This window comes from Coptis chinensis, chromosome 7, assembly GCF_015680905.1.
Source record: "Coptis chinensis isolate HL-2020 chromosome 7, ASM1568090v1, whole genome shotgun sequence".
Classification (NCBI taxonomy): Eukaryota; Viridiplantae; Streptophyta; class Magnoliopsida; order Ranunculales; family Ranunculaceae; genus Coptis; species Coptis chinensis.
This window is the reverse complement of record NC_141462.1, coordinates 27,911,946-27,931,682: the sequence shown is the minus strand read 5'-3', so window position 1 is coordinate 27,931,682 and position 19,737 is coordinate 27,911,946. Positions and strand designations below refer to the sequence as shown.

Genomic DNA, 19,737 nt, shown 5'->3' with positions numbered 1-19,737 from the left:
GTTAGAACTATGGCGGCACTGCACTACACTACGTGAAGTAAAGACTCATTTTGGACTTCTATGTTTTGCACAGTACACAGTCCCATTCGAATCTTTAACCGCAACTCTACAGTTTCTACTTCACTCTCCTTTGTTTGTATTTTTTCTTCAGCCGTATTCATAGCTTGATCAAGTTGGAGATATACTGCACCTTGACGGCATGCCCTGAGAGTGACAATAATACCTCAGGTTAGTAAAGTTTGTTTCTTTTTTTTGTTTTTTTTTGACAGCGTTTGGGGACTTTGGGTTTGTGGAAAATCTACTTATTCTGGACCTAGGCCCTTTTGCTCAATTCTGCTGTAGACAAAGAGGAGCTGGAAGACGGCATGGAAGGAATCAAATATAATCAAGAAGGAACATTATTTCACGATTCTGAAAAATGGAGTTGGGTTAGAGGTAAGCCCACGAGATTTAAGACCATAAGCGAGGGTTGCCGTTCAATTTCGGACAGAGATACCTGGATAATGAAACTATCTGGAGCTGAAGATTACCCTGATGCAGTAGTGGATTACCATTACCTACGTATAAGACAGGAAAACAACTTGAACTGCGGGACACAGGAGATAGAGCTCGGATCCATCTTTGCCATTCGAGATCCAGCTGTCTCGTTTAGAGTTCAATATATATCTCCCAAAGGGAGGACCTTCCATTCTCTTGTTCAGGCGTTGTCTGCATTTGACAATGACCAAAGAAAGCGATTGGAGCATACCTGAACAGGGATATAATCCAGAGGCAGTGATGGAGCTGTGTTGTGGGGGTGAGCTAAGTGCATCAGATTTGAAGGAATAACACAGTCATATATACAACTTAACTTTGTCTTTTAAAGTTGATAATAGCTATAACTGTATAACTCTGCTGTTACAAGACTTTGTTAGACTCCTTTGACTGTCCTTGTTTTTCAGGTATAATGCAGTCCCAAATGGGCAGTAGAATGCAGAACAACCAGCCCTTTGGTTCAGAGTTAGGTGCTACCACGTCATCCCAGTTTGTACCTGCAACACTGCAGAAGGGAAATACAATGCAGCAGAACCAGCCTATTTATGCAGTCCCAGATGGTAATACATTGCTTGAATCTGGAATTGTACATAAGATTCATGAGAATTCTGTGCCATCTAGGTTGCATGAGAACATTCACTCGGTACCGGGGCGGAACCAGGAATGTAGATTAGTAGGTAAGGGGGGTGGGGGCTACTTTTTTTATAGTAGCCTGAATTGTATGTCTATTATACACTGTTCATATATAGTTTTTTGTTTTTTGTTTTGTTTTTTAGAGAGAAATTTAGGGGACCTGTTAGCCCTGCCTTAGGTTTGCCCCTGACTCGGTATCCAAAAACCAAAATAGTTGGAGTAGTATCATCAGCCATCCACCATTGGCCGAGAACAGAGTAGAGAGTACATCTGCTACAGCTCGTTCCCATAACGATGATGACAGACGCTTAAATCTGATAGGGTCCCATTTTGTTTCTCTGCAAGTTTATGATGGGATGTTTTTTCCAGTTATTTACGAGCAAAGGAGGAGAACAAGGCCTCCTGTTGTTCCTGAAAAGCCGAGTCCAACAATACCTCAAAAAAAGATTGCTGAAAAGCATGGGAACCCAGAAACACCAGATTGGAATTCAATGCCTTTTATGGAACTCGTAGCTAGTGCTAATGCACCTTTTGAGGCTTCAGCAGCGTCGGCCAGTGGGAATCACGTACTACAAAACATTGCAGCGGGTAATATCGTTTCAAATGGTAATTTGTCATTCCATGCATCTCCAACTCTGAATAATGGCAGCAGAATGCAGAACAACCAGCCTTTGGGTGCAGTGTTAGGTGGTAACGTGTCATTTCAGTTTGTACCTGTATCAGTGGAGGAGTGGAGCACAGTGCAGTGGAACAAGCCTTTTCATGCTGTCCCAAATGGTAAGACATTGCCTGAATCTGGAATTATCCATAAGAAGCATGAAGATTCTGTGACATCTAGGTTGCAAGAAAGCATTCCCTCAATACAGAAAAACCAAAATAGTTCAAATTTTATCACCCCTCCACAAGCGGCCGAGAACAGACTAGAAAGGGCATCTGATACAGCACATTCACATACCGATGATGAAACAAGCCTCCGATCCTTGAATTTGCCAGCGGCGCATTTGGATTCTCTGCAACTTTATTGTCAGATGTTTTTTCCAGATATTTACAAAAGGAGGAGAACAAAAAAAAGACATAGAGCCACATGTAGCAAATTCCATGTGGCAACTGTTGGAGATGTTAGTAAAGAAACAAGAGTGAACAGTAACAGTACAAAAAATGATAACTCCACACTTCCTGCATCTCAGGGAATCTCCTTTCGACATTGTTCTCCTAGCACCAAGCTTCCTCCCCCACAAGAAGAAGACTCTCAGCGTTGTATTTCTGACGGTACACCATGCCTCACAAAAGGAGCCGGTACACTCACAAGTGATTCTCGTTCTGTGTCCACAACAACTGGAGACATTTGCCAAATGGGAAATATTCCTGCAAAACCGCTCACAAGCACTGAAGAACTAACCAGGAACACTTTTGATAAAACGAAGTATTCCGCGTCAATGCTTGCCATTCTCCAGAGGAAAACACAGGTTCCTGAGCCGGCAATCTTAAATTTAGTTCCTCAGCTTGCTATTGGCCTGACAGAAATGAAGAGAAGAAAGAGATCTAGAGGGCGTATTCGCATTCGCGATGCGGCAAACTTAACTTCAGTCACTCCGTGTAAGAATTTGCAGTCAAATGTACCAATAGATAATCCAACATCTCTTGACGGAGGAGTCATTGAGACGTTCCAAAGAACTCAGAACGGCACACAACCTTCAGTTGTAGATAACAATGCAGATTGCAGATATTGGAATGAAACAGTACAGTAGAAAAAAACGTAAACGGAAAACTCCTGTTCGCAATCTAGCAACATTAACTGCAGTTACTCAGTGCAATAACTTGTCCTCGCCTGTACCAAGAGATGCTCCAACGTCTCATGAAAAAAGAGTCATTGAGACGTTCCAAGGAATTAGGAACTGCATACAACCACATGGAAGTCTGTGGCTGAAGGTTGCATGCAATTCTGAGTGCCTTGGAATGAATCAGTGCAGAAAAGGATCTAATGACAATATAGCATGCTTTTGCAGTACCAATGATATGAGAATTCCAGAGCATCAAGCTGACATATATGGGAATCACGACTACTCAGGTATGTCCTAGTCTAAATATAGATAGACATGACTGATCTGCATACTTGAATTCTCTACGTAAGTCAATTTTTTCATTGACATAGAAGTAACATTGTGAACTTTACTTTGATACAGGACTGAGTAATATTGAAGGTGACAATAATTCCAAGGTCCAACAGGAGATGGAGGCTTTGAGAAAGGAAATGAAAGAGAAAATGGAAGAAATAGTGGATATAGTTAGTCGTAATCAAAGTCCAACTGTCAAGGAGCTTAAAACCAACCAAGAGATGGAGGCATTGAGAAAGAAACTGAAAGAGAAAACAGAAGAAATAGAACATTTAGTCAATCTCAATCAAACTCTAACATTCAAAGAGCGTAAGAGTAACCAAGAGATGGAGGTTTTGAGAAAGGAAATGAAAGAGAAATGCAAAGAAATAGAAGATTTAGTTAACCATAATCGAAATCTAACAGACAAAGAGCTCAACAGTAACCAAGAGATGGATGCATTGAGGAAAGAACTGAGGGAGAAAACAGGGGAAATAGAAGACCTTAATCGAACTCTTAGTGTTAAAGAGCTTAAGAGTAGCCAAGAGATGGAGGCTTTGAGAATGGAAATAAAGGAGAATACAGAAGAAATGGACGATTTAGTTAGCCTTAATCGAGCTCTAACAGTCAAAGAGCTTAAGAGCAACCAAGAGCTGCAGGAAGTACACAAAGCATTGATCGATGTAAAAATATTGGTTAATTTCGGCTGAACTTAGTGCCCCTCCATATTCTTTTCCTTAGAAATGTATGAAAATAAATGTAACACCGACTTTCTTTTATATCCAGGGCTTTAATGACTTCTTGAGTCATGGTCGCCGAACAACTTTCGGGATCAAGCGAATGGGGGAGCTAGATGAGAAACCTTTCCAAGATGCATGTTTAGAGAGGTTACCAGCAGGAGAGTGGGATGTGAAATCTGCCAAGTTATTCTCCATTTGGCAGGAATACATAAAAGACTCAGAGTGGCACCCTTTCAAAAAAACTAGTATTGATGGAAACCTTCATGTATGTAATCCACTTCCTTTATCTAAGGGGGATTCCCATTTGTGATTTTTCTCTTAATGCTCATCTTCGTTGGTAAACTTCCAATCTGTGAATCTATTTTTGGAAATGTCTCCCATTTGTATACAATATTTGTTTTGTTGATGACGTAACTGGTCAGAAGTGCAGGAAATCATTGATGACAATGTTGAACCACTAAGAGACCTGAAGCGTGAATGGGGTGAGAAAGTGTATGATGCTGTAGCTATGGTGTTGCTGGAGATAAACGAATACAATGCCAGTGGCAGATATGCTGTTCCTGAACTTTGGAACTTCAAGGCAGAAAGAAAAGCCAGCTTAAAAGAGGCCATCACATATGTATTAACACAATTGAAATCTCTCAAAGCTTCTAAGCGACGCAGACTATAAGCCAAGGTAAGTGCATTTTAATGTTTCTCTTATAAAGTTATAAGTCTTGCGTGACAATAGCACAGCCTACAAAAAAAATAAAAAATACCTATAACGACTATTTTCTCCTGTCCAACTGATATTTTAGATTGGGTTATCTGTCCACACCAAAATGACAATGATTTTTGGTCTCTAATCTCAGCTTTGATTATATTAAAAAAATAGTGAAATTCCGTAGGGACATTTTATCTATTTTTGCATTCAATATACCTCTTTGTTTTGTTGGGCTATTTTAGCTTTAGTTAGAGTGAATATATTATATTTTGGTAACTTCCAGACTTGAAGCATTTTGATATTTGCATTTTGCATTCTCTTTGGTTTCAAATTGTAAATCATTAATGGCGGCATTGGCAAGACATCCTGAGTGGCTGGGAAAGTGTGGGGACTAGGGCTGACTCACTTGGGTGGTCAAATTCGTTGCTTAGTGAAGTGGTCAGCCAAGCAATCCTAGGTCTCAGGTAAGCTCTCAGCAGCAAGGAATGCTATTGAAGAACGATCGTAATTTTCAACGTCCTGCACACAACACACACACACACACACAGAGACCACTCAACAGAGTGTAAATAATAATGTGCAAGTCGTTTAGATATTTTGTTAAAAAGTTAATCGTAAAATTTTGTTGTGATATGATCAAATATTCCCAACAGCTTAAATCTCCATCCTTTACTCTACTTTCCTTTGAGGTAGGATGCGATACATCCAGACAGTATCTTAGTTTATCTATAACTTGTAGGCATTGAAATTTTTGTTAGCAATGAATCCCTTTGAAGGCCTTAAGTGTGCAAATTTCACTTATTGATCTGTAAATTTACAATCGTATTGAAGATATCCTTGAGATGCATCCTTGGAAGTTATGGTACAAGACAGTATCTCATGTTGCAAGTGGTGTATCATGTGGCCATTACATGGATCCATAAATTCCTTTTGAAGATATCCTTGGGCTGCATTTGACATTTTCATTTTTGTAAATTTAAATTGTTAGCAAGTTACCATTAATTAATATTTTTGGTTACAAGTTTACTCATCCAAATATGTTAAAAATATGTAAAAGGAAGATAATCAGAATCATATTACGCTATGAAATCTCGAGGATAAGTACTTGAAAATGAATCAGTGCATGTCAAGCATGGCCCTACTGCGGCCCTTTCCCAGCTTAGTGTCAGCATTGCTTCATATTTGGAGCGTCAGTTGAAAACCTTAACAGGCTTTCGAAAGTTACCATATGAATACAACAAATCCAACATTAACGGACCTAGAGTCTTATGTGTTTATATGAAGTTATGTTGTGAGGATAGTTTTTGTTTTTGTTTTAACTCCTGATACTGGGTCGGATAAGTTTGTTCTTTGGTTGCTAGGACTGTGCTGGGCCTATCTTTGTTTGTGAACTGCCAGGCCTAAACATCCAACAACTGTGGATAAATTTTGGTGGAGAATGCTCCCTCAGGCCTTCAAGATTTAATACTGTATGAATTATGGAGACAAATGGAAGTGACTTTATCTTGAACCAAAAAAGATATCTATAGCAAGAAAGGTTCTAACCCGGAACAGATGCAGCTAGAGGCACAATACTTGGAGTAATTGGGTTGCCTATAATTGGAATAGTATCGATAAAATAGAATAGACTCAGTTCTACCTATTGTAATCCCTGTTTAAATTTCACCGCATTATGTGATTTGGCTTTTGATACTATATCTGACAGGTTCGTGGCTGTGGAGGTGAAGGGATGTTTTTTGCTGGGAAGGATACTACTTCATGTGAGGAACGGAGCTTTTGGTACTTTGATTAGCAGTTATGGAAGCACACAGCAGAATAGTACGTGCCTGAAGGCCTTGAAATTATCAACCTAGTGAGAGATTAGTCTGACAAAGTTTTTGTGGGCAGGGTACATGGCAGGCTCTTGTATGAGTATCCGTAGGTTAAATATTTAAATAGGATGCTTGTACCAGCTTTTGCTAGTTATAAACTATGTCAGGGCGTCAGGCAGTGTATTAGCCTATGAACTATCCTTGGGGTGTTACTGTGTGTAGTAGAAGCCTTGCTTATGAATTTGTGAATATTCGTATTGTCAATGTTTAGCGGGGAGAAAAGTGCACAAGAATGCAAGTTTTGTTGACTGAATTAAAATACTGCAGGTAATCAGGAGCTACTCTACCGGAAAGACATGATCATATATGTCTGGCTGGAGATATTTGAATTTTATAGACTTTCACTTCCCAATCATTGTTTTCATCTTATATTCTCCCAATGTATGCCATGGATGAGTTCTAGAACTAGCATGATATCCAACCGCTTTGTTCATCGTCAATCCTGAGATTGCACTTTTTATCCAGTCTTTAAGGGCATCACCAATGGGACCTTGATATGGCCCTGTATCTTCAAATTTAAGAGAACAATACATAAATGGGCTTCCAATGCAGCCTCTATATTGGCCCCTATAGTTACCATCCTTTAAAACTATCTCTATTTCTATCACATTTATAGAGGTCCCAGTCCGTTTCGCGAGATAACACCAAAATGGGTCATAATAATTTCAGTTGAGTGGTACCAGCAAAGTTGGTCAAAATTGCTCATATATTGGGAAATATCCCAAGTTCGAAACCCCACCCGAACAAGTTGTCTGTTTTTAAATTTTTGTACCAAATTTAAAAAAGAAAAATAAAATCACAATGAAATGTTACAAATGGGACTCGAACCCAGAACCTACAGGTCTTCAGGCTATCTCTACACTTCCACCATGCCAATTTCACAAGAACTGAAAGTTAATACAAGATTTAAAATTAATTTTAAAGGTTAGCATTCATAGGACACAAAATATAAGGGTCCTCTATGTCCCTTCTCTCCTCTATACATATCTTCAAAGCTTTGTGGCCCTCTATTATGAGGGCCTGCATTGGTGATGCCCTAACCCAAGTGCATTAACAAACACATCACTTTTAGGGTACAGGAAAATTCATTTGGAGTAGGTTTCTAAAAAGAATGGGCTTTTCGCCTATATTGCCTTTTTTTTTATCATCATCTTCTTCCTGAAATCCTTCTTCCCTTTTGCAATTTTCATAGTGAAGTAAAGACAAGCATAGCACGTTTGAAAAATGCCGAACTTCCTACTTTTTATTTTACAACACTTAGGAGTTAAATATAATATGCTTATAAATATATTTTTACTGTTCTTAGAACCCGTTTGTGATTGCATGATTTTAGTTTTTCTTTCCGTCATTTTACCAAAATGTTCAAAATCAGTTCATAAGCAGCTTTTCCACAACTCCATTTGAAGTTATTTAGCTTGTGTTTTTTTAACTGCACTGTCTGGCTTAGAAGCGTAGTAAATTTTAGGGTTTGGAGTTCTTTTAATATATGAAAAGGTAAATTTTCTATTACTGATGTAGCTAAAGGTGAATTTTTCTTAGAGTAGATAGGAAAAATCAAGAAGAAATAGTGACACAAAGATTTTAACCTGGTACGGAAAAGCCTAAGGGGTCGTTTGTTTTTCCTCGAGCCTATGAATCTTTGAATCTTTGAATGGCTCATTCTCTGCTAAATGTGATTGTTGAATTCTAAAAACATGTTTGTTTTCCGTTAGAATAACCTCCTCTAAAGGGTTTGAATATAAATCATTCGGACAATTTTACTCATGCTATCTATTTTAAACACTAACTTGATTTCTTGTTAAACAAAAATATATATTATATTTGAGGAGAAGAGATGGATTATCGAAAAAAAATAAATGATAAATAAATTTATTTAAAATATGTCACAAATATATTTTAACGGTTTATTTTCATATTTTGTTTATTTTTCAAATATATATATGTAATTCTATTTTTAACAAAGTGGATATCATTCACCCAAAAAAATGAAAAAACCCGTGACGCCAACATCAAATTTTGAAGAACTTATTTTGAAGCCATAAAAGTCAAGGTAGGAAAATAGATGGGTTCTTAAGATTGAGTTCTTAAGAAAGGGCAAGAAGGGACTTTCTTGTTTCAAGTATTAGAATTCAAAGATTCGGGAAGAAATTTTGGTCTTTGAATGTTTGGAATGCTAAAAGTACCACTGAATGCTTAAATTACTTAAAAAAAACAAACAAGTTTTGAGCCTCTGAATGCTTAAAACTTAAGTTTAAGAGGCTCTAAATGCTGAATTCAAAAAAAACAAACAACCCCTAAGAGAACCATTTATTAACTTTTTTTTTTTTTTTTTTTTTTTTTCTCTCTCAGTTACAAAAAATCAGTGTCACTTTTCTACTATATACATTTAATTTATTTTTTATTTGAGTGATTTTTATTGTACTTATACATTTTTACTTTCAGCAAATTCTTCTGGTGATTACTAACTTGGAAAACTTCCAACTTGTTCGATCACCACAACTTCAGTTGGGAGTTGCTGAAGTTGCCCTCACAATAAAACTTCCATATCATAAGGTGAAGGCAACGGTTGCGTGTGGGAACAACACAAGCAATACAGCAGCCCTCACAAGTCATGAACTCTGTGCGGGATTCTTCAAATGTTGGTAACCACTTTGAAATTGCTAGAAACATTCAGAAGCTTTTGCAGCCAAGGCTTCCTGAGCATCATAGGTGGTCTCCTCCTTCAACTGATTACACAAACCATTCCTTAACTTGCCAGATATGCAATGTTTCTGTAAATGGTGTTGAACGTTTACTTGTTTGCAACACTTGTGAGAAAGGAAACCACATAAGTTGCCTTCAGTTGCACAAGCAGGGGGTAGGCGACTGGAGCTGTTCTCAATGCTCGGTAGCAAGAAATGGGAAGTGTTTGCCACCTAAATATGGTAGTGACAGGAAAAATGTCACTGCAAGAAGTCAGACTCCACTAAACGCTTCTTCAAATGCAGCTGGAGGTCAGGGTTCTATGGAGAAGCTGGGAAATTCAGGTCAAAAGGTTAATAATCAGAAGACAACAGCAAGCCTGGAACCTAGATCTCTGCATCCTGCTCATCTAGTCTACAATAATGAAATGGAAAAAAGTGCAATGAGCTTTATACGCCTTTTAATAAAGCAACAGAAGAATGATATGCTACACCAGAAAATCGATGGCAAAAATCAGATGTTGGAAGAAAAGGAAAAAAGGTGTTTACAATGAAAAGGTTTATGTAGAGAAAATTTTTTTCACGGTGGGAAGGACTACCACTACTCCAGTCATGTTTTAGGAAAGAAAAGCGGCCATGGCTTTTAACTTTGATTAGCAGTTTTTGCGGGCCTCGCTACAAGAATCGCATATTTTGGTATAAAAACAAATCAGTTTTTGAAAACCTAACTTTTCCAAAACCAAGAAAGAGAGTGATTACAAGAGAACAATTCTTTGTGAGTTGAAAGTGTTCATTCTTTGTGAGTGAATTGAGAGAGACTTGTAATCTGCTATCCGACATCTATTAAAGCTTGAACTCGCGGTGTGGATGTAGTAAATTCGTCAACCACGATATATCTCGCCTTGTGGTTTGTTCTTCTTTTTACATTGATTGTTTTATTTCATATGCTTGTTATTTGATATCGAGAAGTGTTGGGATATTGCTTGGAGGGGTGTTGAAGTCTTGTCTATTGAAAAGATCAATCTTTGTGTAGGATTGATCCGTTTTGCGGGGTAACGCTGTTTCCGCAGCTTATTTATTCACAAATAATCGTATCGAGTCATACGTTTAGATTTTGAGTTTAGTACTAAAAATTTGTGTAGACAAGGTGTTCGATTAAATTCCGAGGTGAAATTGTTTCTTTTGGGTTATTGTGTGTAACTTGAAAGATGGCTCCCAAGATGTCAAACGCAAGGTTTGAAGTAGAGAAGTTTAATGGGAAGAATAACTTTGGGATTTGGCAAGTCCAAGTAAAGGACATCCTTATCCAACAAGGTTTGCACAAGGCCTTGAAGGGGATTAAATCTAAGGCGGCGAGTATGAGCAATGATGATTGGGAAGAGTTCGATCTTCAGGCTTGTTCATCAATCCGGTTATGTCTTTGCTAATGAGGTCATGTATAGTGTGATGGGAGAAAATACCGCTGCCGGTATTTGGCTCAAACTAGAGTCTATGTATATGACAAAGAGCATGATTTAACAAGATGTACCTTAAGAAGCGCCTTTATCGGTACATGATGGTCGATGGTTCAACGATGCAAAGAGCACGTTAGTGAGTTCCGTCGACGCCTAGCGGATTATTTGAATGTTGGTATGAAGATGGATGATGAGGATCAAGCGGCATGTTTGATATTCTCCTTGCCGTAAAGTTATGAGCATCTAATGACTACATTCATGAACGAGAAGTCGCCGATCTTGATGAAGTTCGAGTGCACTTCTTTCTTATGAGTTGATGAAGAAGACACGCAGAGAATAGCATCGATGCAAGTCGGGGCTAGTGGCAAGAGGAAATTCGCCCAACGTAATTATTCAAGTAATGATAATTCTAGGTCCAAGTCAAAGAAGCCTTTAAAACATGTACAAAGGCTACAATTGCAATGAAAAAGGACATTACGCTGAGTAATTGTCCTCACCCAAGAAAGAGAACAAGAGAGATGGTCGAAGAAAGGTAAGGCAAAATTTGAGGCAAATTATGCTTCACGTTCAAGAGGATTTAGTTCAATCCACACAAGACTATATGACCGAGAGGTGGATTCTTGATTCGATGTTCCTATCATATGTGCCCGAATAGAAAGTGGTTTACTTCTTATGAGAGCATTGATGGCGGTTCCGTTTTAATGGGTAAATGACGCTGCTTGTAAGACGGTGGAATCGAACTATACCGTTCAAGATGTATGATGGTGTAGTGAGGACTCTAACCGATGTGAGACATGTTCCCCGAGCTAAAGAAAAGTCTTATTTCTCTTGGTACCTTGATTCCAAAGGCCACAAGTTTGTGGGCTTAATGGAGTCCTAAATATTGTTCATGGCTCTTCAGTTGTTATGAAGGGTCAAAAATATGGAACCTTGTATACTCGATTGGTAGTACGGTGATAGGCGATGTAGCAAAAAAGTGCATGTAGTAATGATTCCGAAAACTAAGATGTGGCATATCGCTTAGGGCATATGAGTGAAAAAAGGGTTTGTCCGAAAGTTATGCAAGCGAATTTCTTGAAGAACTTGAAGAAGCCAAGTATGGGGTTTCCGCGGAGCATCAAGGCCTACGGGAAGCAAAGCAGAGTCAAGTTCAAGTCAAGCAAGCACACAACAACGCATCCTTGATTATGTGCATACGATGTTTGGGGACCCTCCGTGGTGGCTTCCAAGGGAGGTAACCGCTATTATGTCTCATTCATTGATGATCATACTCGCCATGTGTGGGTGTATATGATGAAATCGAAAGATGAAGTGTTTGAGACATTTAAGAAGTGGAAGGCAAGGGTTGAGAATCGCATTTCATAGGAAGGTAAAGACATTACGGTCCGACAAATGGTAATCGAAAGTATACCTATGGACCTTTCCAAGAGTTCCAGGCGCTAACGTGGAATTGCCGCATTATTAAAAAGCACGCCACGCCAGAATGGAATGGCGAGAGGATGAATAGAACTTTGCTTGAAAGAGCAAAATGTTTATTGTCTAATGCCGCCTAGGCAAAGAGTATTAGGCGATGCAAAGGTCCATGGCATGTTACCTTAATAATAGGTCACCAAGCATTAACTTAGATTGCGTGACACCTTATGAGGTGTGGTCGTAACCCAAATGATTATAGTATCTTATATTTTGATCGACAAATTTTACTACCATGTGAGGGACAGAAGCTAGATCCTGTGAGCTAAGAAGGCCATATTCTTAGGGCTCGCAAATGGGGTAAAGGGATACGATTGTGGTGTCTAGAAGCCCACAAGTTCCCGGGTCACAGAGATGTTACTTTTGATGAGACTTCCGTTTATCTTTCAGTTTTTAGTCGGGCGTAATGGTGAGTCTATAGAAGTTCAAGCTGTCGAGCTTGAGTTGTCCGATGCAGCCAGATGACCGGGTTAGATCATGATGAGGTACCAAATCATGGAACCGCACAAAAAGAGCAAGAGCATCCGCAAACTTGTAGTGGCTGACCCTAGGCCACGAGACAAGTTAAAGAAGCGCACAAGTATGGGCACGGAAGCCGGTGAAACACTATGGTCGTGGATTTAGTGGCATATGACCGAATATCAAGATGATGAGCCGATAGCTTCAAGGAAGCCGTTAGAGATGCTCATTACGAGATTGGTTGGTAGCTATGCAAGCGCAGAGATGGAATCTCTTGATAAAAATCACACATGGGACCTAGTTTTATTGCCAAAGGGCAAAAGGACTATCGGCAAAAAATGGGTGTTCGAAGAAAAAGAGGTCCTTCCCGAACCGACAAGATCGGGTACAAGGCAAAGAGTGGTAGCAAAGGGTTTTTCACGTAAGGAAGGAGTTGACTACAATGAGGTATTTTCCCGTGGTCAAACATAATGCCCATTCGTGTGTTATTAAGTTTAGTTGCTCACTTCAACCGGGAGTTAGAGCAACTTGATGTGAAAACCGCTTGCATGGGGACTTGGAAGAAGAGATCTATATGAGACAACCCGGGGGTTTGTCGCTGCTTGAGAAAGAAGATTATGTATGCAAATTGAATCGGTCAATCGGGTTTAAAGCAATCGCCTGCAATGGTAAAGCGCTTTGACACATTCATGATGCAACATGAGTACACCCGGGCAAGTATGATCATTTACTTTTAGAAGGCTTTTTAAATGACTTCATCTATCTCCCCGCTTTATGTGGATGACATGCTTATTGCTTCCAAAAGCATGGTGGAGATAGACAAGTTGAAATCTCAACTTAGCTCGAAGTTTGAGATGAAAGACTTAGGTGGAGCCAAGAAGATCCGGGCATGGAGATTGACAGAGATAGGAAGAAGCCGACGGATAGTTGTATCTCGAAGAAATACATTCAGAAAGTAATTTCTCGATTTGGTATGGAGAATGCAAAGTCGGTTTCTACCCTTTAGTTGGGCATTTTAGGCTTTCAGCCTAAGTTCTCTCCTAGTTCGCGGAGGAACAAAAGCATATGGCTAATGTTCCTTATGCAAGTGCCGCGGGGTAGTTTGATGTATGCTATGGTGTGCACACGCCCGGATTTCAACACGCTTAGTGTGTTGTGAGCAGTATATGGCAAATCCTCGGGAAGCAAAGATTGGGAGGCAAAGAAATGGGTACTAAGGTACTTTGAAGGGTACTTTGGATGTGGGATTAGCTTATGGTGGAGGCACTTGTTATGTCGCTGGGTTTGTGGATTCTGATTATGCAGATCTAGATAGACGACGATCGACTCATCGGTTATGTGTTTATGATGCATGGTGCACCGTTAGTTGGAGGTCTATGCTACAGCTACTTGCTCTATCTACTACCGAGGCGTAGTATATGGCAGCGGCAGAGGCAAAGGAAAGAGGCACTATGGCTTCGAGGTCTTCTAGATGATTTGGGTATTGAAAGCGCAATGTTCCGCGGTATTGTGATAGTCGAGTGCTATTCATTTGGCGAAGAACCAAGTTCATCATGGTCGGACCAAGCATATTGATGTCCGATATCACTTTATACGATGTCGCTGAGGATGGTGATGTAGCACTTGAGAAAGTAGACACCCATGACAACCCCGCCATATGCCGACGTTGTCACTTAAGTTCCAACACCGTTTGGACTTGCTCCAAATCCTACATGTTTGAAAGAGCCGGTGGGCATATAGTTCTCAATGCTCTTCCTTTGCCGAGGTGTTCCTACCGGATGTGATCTTGTTGATGTGTTCGGCTTGGTTTTATGTGTTAAAACCTCACCGAGGTGGAGAATGTAGAGAAAATTCTGTTTCACGGCCGAAGTCAGAAATACGACTCCCACTACTCCAAGAACGCTTCTTCAAAAAGAGCTGGCTTTAATATTGCCATATTTCGCCAGTCAGGGTCTTTTTATGGCCTCGCTACAAGAATCGCTTTTTGGTTTTTGGTATAAAAACAAAATCAGGTTTTTGAAAACCTAACTTTTCCAAAACCAAGAAAGAGAGTGATTACAAGAGAACAATTCTTTGTGAGTTGAGTGTTCATTCTTTGTGAGTGAATTGAGAGAGACTTGTAATCTGCTAGTCTACATCTATTAAAGCTTGAACTCGCATGGATGTAGGCAAATTGTCAACCACCTTATATCTCGCCTTGTGGTTTGTTCTTCTTTACATTGATTGTTTTATTTCATATGCTTGTTATTTGATATTGAGAAGTGTTGGGATATTGCTTGGAGGGTGTTGAAGTCTTGTCTATTGAGAAAGATCAATCTTTGTGTAGGATTGATCCGTTTGGTGTGGGTAACGTTGCTTCCGCAGTTATTTATTCACAACAGTTTATGAGAATGAGAAAAAAAGATGTTGGAAGAAAAACGAACTTGCTAGAGCTCTTAATGAAAAGGTTTATGAGAATGATAAACTACGTCTGGACTCTGGCTCTAGATTTTAAGGAAAAGAAGTACAATGAGCTTTCTGTAGGTCTTAGCAAAGCACTGACCGAGAATGATATGCTACATCAGCAAATCAATGTCAAAACTCAGATGTTGGAAGAGAAAGAAAAAAGGTGCAATGAACTTTCTACAGCTCTCAACAATGCTATGCATGAGATAGATAAGCTAAACCTTAGTCATGTGAAAGGTATGCCCTGTTTTATGTATAAAGACATTTTCTCGATCTTGGGAAGTAGTAGTACAGTATTGATTAATATATTTGGTTTAAAGAATCTACAAACAAGAAATCACCTGACTTGGTGCTCATGTAGGAGGGGCAAGTCAGGAGGATTTCTTAGTTGTATTGCTTTGACCTTTAAAGTAAGGATTCACACAATATTTTCCAACGTTGTTAATGTGTGAACTCTGTTTTTTATTCTCACTAGATCGTCCATGATTAGAACTTTTGCAGCTTCAGAAATATTGAGACTTATAAACTTCTCAATTGTCCCATAGTTTCTTCTTTTGCCTCTTAAAGTATGTCAAAAAAGTTGGATTCCTAACAAGACATTCCCAACGTCATAATACTGTATATCTGAATCACCTGATGTTTCCATTCCCATATCTTTGTGGTTTGACATGGGTTTTATTTATGGCTCTCTAGAAATGAAGAGCATGAAAGATACTGCACATGACCTTTCTCTTAGGCTTTCCCAAGAGAATGAAAAGCTAAAGTCCGACTTATTATGTCATAGAAAGAAACTTGATGAGAATAAAGATCTAGAGAGGCATGACACCCAACTCAACCTAGAGAAAAATTATGCTTCCTCTCTTAAGGAGAAAGTAAGTATGTGATTACAATTGTTTATACTTCACTTGTTTATGATTACATTCGCAATTCAAAAATATATATCTGAACTAAGATTCGTGTGTATTTGTATGATCCCATTAAGCTAGTAAAACTGGTATATAAAGTCCTACCATTGAATAATAAGAAGGAAAAACATTAACGTTTGTAAAATTTCATTTCCCGGTAAACACTATTATTAGGTCTTTTAGCATAAAACTTGTCAGATGCACATACAGAATGTTTAAGAAAGATACCTTTAGTCATTGGAATTGGATCCGTTTCTTATCGAGACTCAAAGTAATAAACGGTCATCAACTTACTATTTCTGTTGCTTCTCATATGATTGTTGATGTCCAAAATATTCTGCTGGATTTGTTATTGGAGACATCTTTTTCTTTAATTGCAGTTCCACAAAGAAAAGTGAGACTGTGTCCATCATTGCTAATTTAGGCTTAATGCATTAGACATGTTAGTGTCGATCATGGATAAAGAATATGAGGTGTTAGACACAGACTATTTAAGTATGATGCATAAATACAGATGTTAACTCTCTGGTCTGATGCATGAATCTATTAATGTTCAAAAGTTTTTCATAGGCAGGGTATGAAACGATGTCCACTACAACCATGGGGTGCATTCACCATTTCTCTCGTTCTAAATTTCTAGTTAAGTACGTCATAGAACACAAATTATATTACCCTGACCTGTAAATTAAAACCGAGCAATTCAAAAGTTATTTAGTTAAATAGTATCATTAGATCTCTCTGTCATCGGTGATGCATGTTTTGACCTCTTTTTGGCTATAACTGGCTTGCACACACTTGGTATTGGATGCTATAAAGTTATGCCATTCATGAGAGCAAATCTCAACCCCAAACCTGTGGTGGTGCTTCATTCAAAGTAATCCGAACCCAAAAGTATCAACAGGTATCTGGATGACTGAACTTCAGGCGTAAACTTTGTCCTTCGAACATTTTCAGTTTTGCTCCAAACTTTTCCTGATTTATTACATAGATTTGGACCATGAATATTTTTTTATAAAATTGTTGGTTCTGCATTATGCCTAGCTGACAGCTAGCCTTAGTTGATTTTAATGAGAAACCCCATTTTAATTATTCTATTTTTGGTTTAAGATGCAACAAGAGTTAGAGGTTTTGAGCAAGGAACTAAAAGAGATGACAGATGAAGTGGAATCTCTAGTAGACCAATGTCAGACTCTTACAGTTGTAGAGCGCAAGTATAACCATGAGCTGCAGGAAGTACGCAAAGCATTGATCGATGTAAGAATTTGTCTAGGTTCACATACTTGTACTCCCTTGCAATACATGTTATTCGTGGTTCTTCATTAAATCTTTTGAGAAACACATGAGGATGAAAGTAACTTTCTTATATGAAGGGATTTGATGATTTTTTGAGCTATGCCCGTGGAACTATTGGGTTAAAGCGGATGGGGGTGCTAGATGTGAAACCATTTCAAGATGCTTGTTCGCTGAAACTGCAAAATGGAGACTTGGACGTCACATCTATTGCCTTGTGCTCCTTGTGGCAGGAACATGTAAAAAATTCGCAATGGCATCCTTTCAGAATTATAAGCAACAAGGGAATATTTCATGTACGTACGAATGTTCTTAGTCTTTTATTTTTACTTGTTTTCGAGATAATTTCCATTTTATGTTGCTTGTTTTGCTCCTGTATCAAACCTGATAGTACTATCGTTATATTGATCTACTATCGTTATATGACTTATATCTACTTTGATTTGATTGCTTCTTGTTGTTTGAGGATCTAACTGATTAGAAGCACAGGAGATAATAGATGAAAATGATGAAAAACTAAGAGAGCTGAAGCATGAATGGGGTGAGAAAGTTTACGATGCTGTAGCTGTGGCTTTGTTGGAGATTAATGAGTACAATGCAAGTGGTGGATATGCAGTTCGTGAACTTTGGAACTTCAAGGAAGTCAGGAAAGCCAGTTTGAAGGAGGTCATTGAGTACATCCTAAATAAATTGAAAATTTTGACGGCGTCCAAGCACCGAAGAGTGTAAAAGTCAAGGTGAGCATTTATTTCTTTCCCTTTTAACCATTATGATGTTCGAAATAGCATGACCTACAGCACCTAATTTTCCCCACTCTAAATTTCACTTGGCAGTTAAATATAATTCCTACTTTTTCAGGTGTCTGATCTGATCACCGAGTAGAATTCATTAGGAAAGACAAATACACTTGAACTGCCGAGGGTCCTCATGGTGTCATTTTCTGCCTTATGGAATCCAGTTTCATGTAACTCCTAAAGTTCATTTTGGCGTGTACATTTTGGTTTTCGCCCGAGTTTTCACCGTCCACATTTACATGGTGTGCTAGATGTGCAGCAACAAGGTCTTCTGGATATCATGCCTCAGTATTGATGTTTAATTATCGTAAGAAGTGAGTAAGTGACGACGACTCTATCTAACAAGAACGTTGGACAGACTTTGGTGTAAATAAAGCAACCATTTAAGTGTATTGATTAACAAATATTTTGTAAAGAACTTGTTAGCAACAGAAGTATTTCTTAGCGGGGAAACTGTAGGCACCGATTACGTGCTGTTGTAGATTTGCTACTTTGCTAGCCACTTGAATTGGTCATAGTTTCCATAGTCCATTGCCAATTACTTTAAGGGAGGAGCCTTTCACTCCAAAGAAGGCCTTCAAATTATTTTATTCCATGGTCTATATTCTCTACCTGTGCATCTCTGATGAGCTGCTAGTGGTCATTGCTTGCCCTTATGCCCTATGTAGTTTATCAAGAGAAAATTTGCAGCGATGGGAACTAAGGAAAAGTAAAAAGTGAAGGCCGTTAGTACAATTGAAGACACAATAGAAATACTATTAGTTGGTGACAATGGACCAAGCTTTTTCCACATTCAAATTTCGCGCGAAACAATCCAACTTTCAAATTCTGAGAAGATTTAAGCGGGCACATCAATTCATTTCTCAAGCTTTTCTTCAAATACTCTTCAGATTCGTTTTTCTTCCCACCCAATTTAAGTTTCCTTGCTTTTACTTTGTTCTTTTAGTATACAAATAGTGCTCAAAATCATCAGATTATAATTAAGCTGCTTATATGCAATCCAAATTTGAAGGTGTTTTTCTTTTTTGTTAACTAAGTTTAGAAGCATTGACAAATCTATCGTTTTGAATTCTATCTAGTGGGTAGGAAAAAAGATGAAGAACAATGACACACAGATTTATGCGATTCGATACATTCATTGACAACACTCCACTATATTTTTCTACTCAATTACCACTTTTGCACAAATTATTAATACGTTTTATATCCAACTCAATGCTATATATTCTACAATGTAGTTCCTTGGTCAACAAGTAATATTTTTGCTTCTGATAACAACGCTGAACGAAGTAAGACTGCATCAATGGCGTGCTCAAATGTAGTTGGAGGTCAGGCTTCTGGAGAGAAGAAAGTGGAAAGTTCAGATAAAAAGGCAACTGCAAGCTGGGAACGTAGACCTCTGCATACTACTCATGTTGGTGTAGCTGGAAATGAAGAAAAGGGATAAGTGTGTACTGATCTTTCTACATCTTTTCATAAAACAATGGAGGAGAATGATAAGCTACGTCAGCAAATCAATGTTAAAAAGAAGATAGTGGAAGCAAAGGAAATGAGGTGCAATAAGCTTCCTAGAGACATTGATAGAGATTTAATTTGTATGTATGAGAAAGCTAAGGTTCATGATCAGGAAATCTATGTCAAAAATCTGATGCTGGAAGAAAAGGA

The 19,737-nt window shown here is 38.6% G+C and overlaps 2 protein-coding genes and 1 long non-coding RNA gene across 12 annotated transcripts in view; all 3 read left to right on the top strand.

Moving 5' to 3' along the window:
* LOC147486923 (uncharacterized) overlaps positions 1-19,737 on the top strand; it is a 50,300-nt gene that overhangs the window by 9,400 nt on the left and 21,163 nt on the right. The gene's annotated exons all lie outside the window — the stretch shown is intronic.
* On the top strand, positions 88-6,926 carry LOC147486926 (uncharacterized). 10 transcript variants are annotated; one of them, XM_086572454.1, is made up of 7 exons: positions 88-228; positions 942-1,211; positions 1,537-3,235; positions 3,351-3,943; positions 4,047-4,265; positions 4,431-5,167; positions 6,409-6,926. In XM_086572454.1, the coding sequence occupies exons 2-3, from the start codon at positions 947-949 to the stop codon at positions 2,913-2,915; spliced, it is 1,644 nt and encodes a 547-aa protein (XP_086428580.1). In that variant the 5' UTR covers positions 88-228; positions 942-946; the 3' UTR covers positions 2,916-3,235; positions 3,351-3,943; positions 4,047-4,265; positions 4,431-5,167; positions 6,409-6,926. The 10 variants fall into 10 exon arrangements, with proteins under 10 accessions (XP_086428580.1, XP_086428581.1, XP_086428577.1 ...); XM_086572455.1 differs by lacking the exon at positions 88-228 and adding an exon at positions 664-796 and having other exon boundaries at positions 942-1,094; XM_086572451.1 differs by lacking the exon at positions 88-228 and adding an exon at positions 664-796.
* LOC147486925 (protein INVOLVED IN DE NOVO 2-like) lies at positions 15,025-18,725 on the top strand. Its single transcript, XM_086572151.1, has 6 exons — positions 15,025-15,320; positions 15,777-15,955; positions 17,096-17,242; positions 17,359-17,574; positions 17,768-18,015; positions 18,137-18,725. Exons 1-5 carry the CDS (start codon positions 15,029-15,031, stop codon positions 18,005-18,007), a joined length of 1,074 nt encoding a protein of 357 aa, XP_086428277.1. The 5' UTR covers positions 15,025-15,028; the 3' UTR covers positions 18,008-18,015; positions 18,137-18,725.

Excerpts from the sequence above, each read along its gene's own strand:
- LOC147486926 (XM_086572451.1), top strand. The coding sequence starts at position 721 with ATGACCAAAGAAAGCGATTGGAGCATACCTGAACAGGGATATAATCCA. Across the intron at positions 797-941 it reads GATGGAGCTGTGTTGTGGGG|GTATAATGCAGTCCCAAATG; the intron begins GTGAGCTAAGTG and ends CTTGTTTTTCAG. Across the intron at positions 1,212-1,536 it reads CCAGGAATGTAGATTAGTAG|TTATTTACGAGCAAAGGAGG; the intron begins GTAAGGGGGGTG and ends TGTTTTTTCCAG.
- LOC147486925 (XM_086572151.1), top strand. The coding sequence starts at position 15,029 with ATGAGAAAAAAAGATGTTGGAAGAAAAACGAACTTGCTAGAGCTCTTA. Across the intron at positions 15,956-17,095 it reads CTTCCTCTCTTAAGGAGAAA|ATGCAACAAGAGTTAGAGGT; the intron begins GTAAGTATGTGA and ends TTTTGGTTTAAG. Across the intron at positions 17,243-17,358 it reads TACGCAAAGCATTGATCGAT|GGATTTGATGATTTTTTGAG; the intron begins GTAAGAATTTGT and ends TCTTATATGAAG.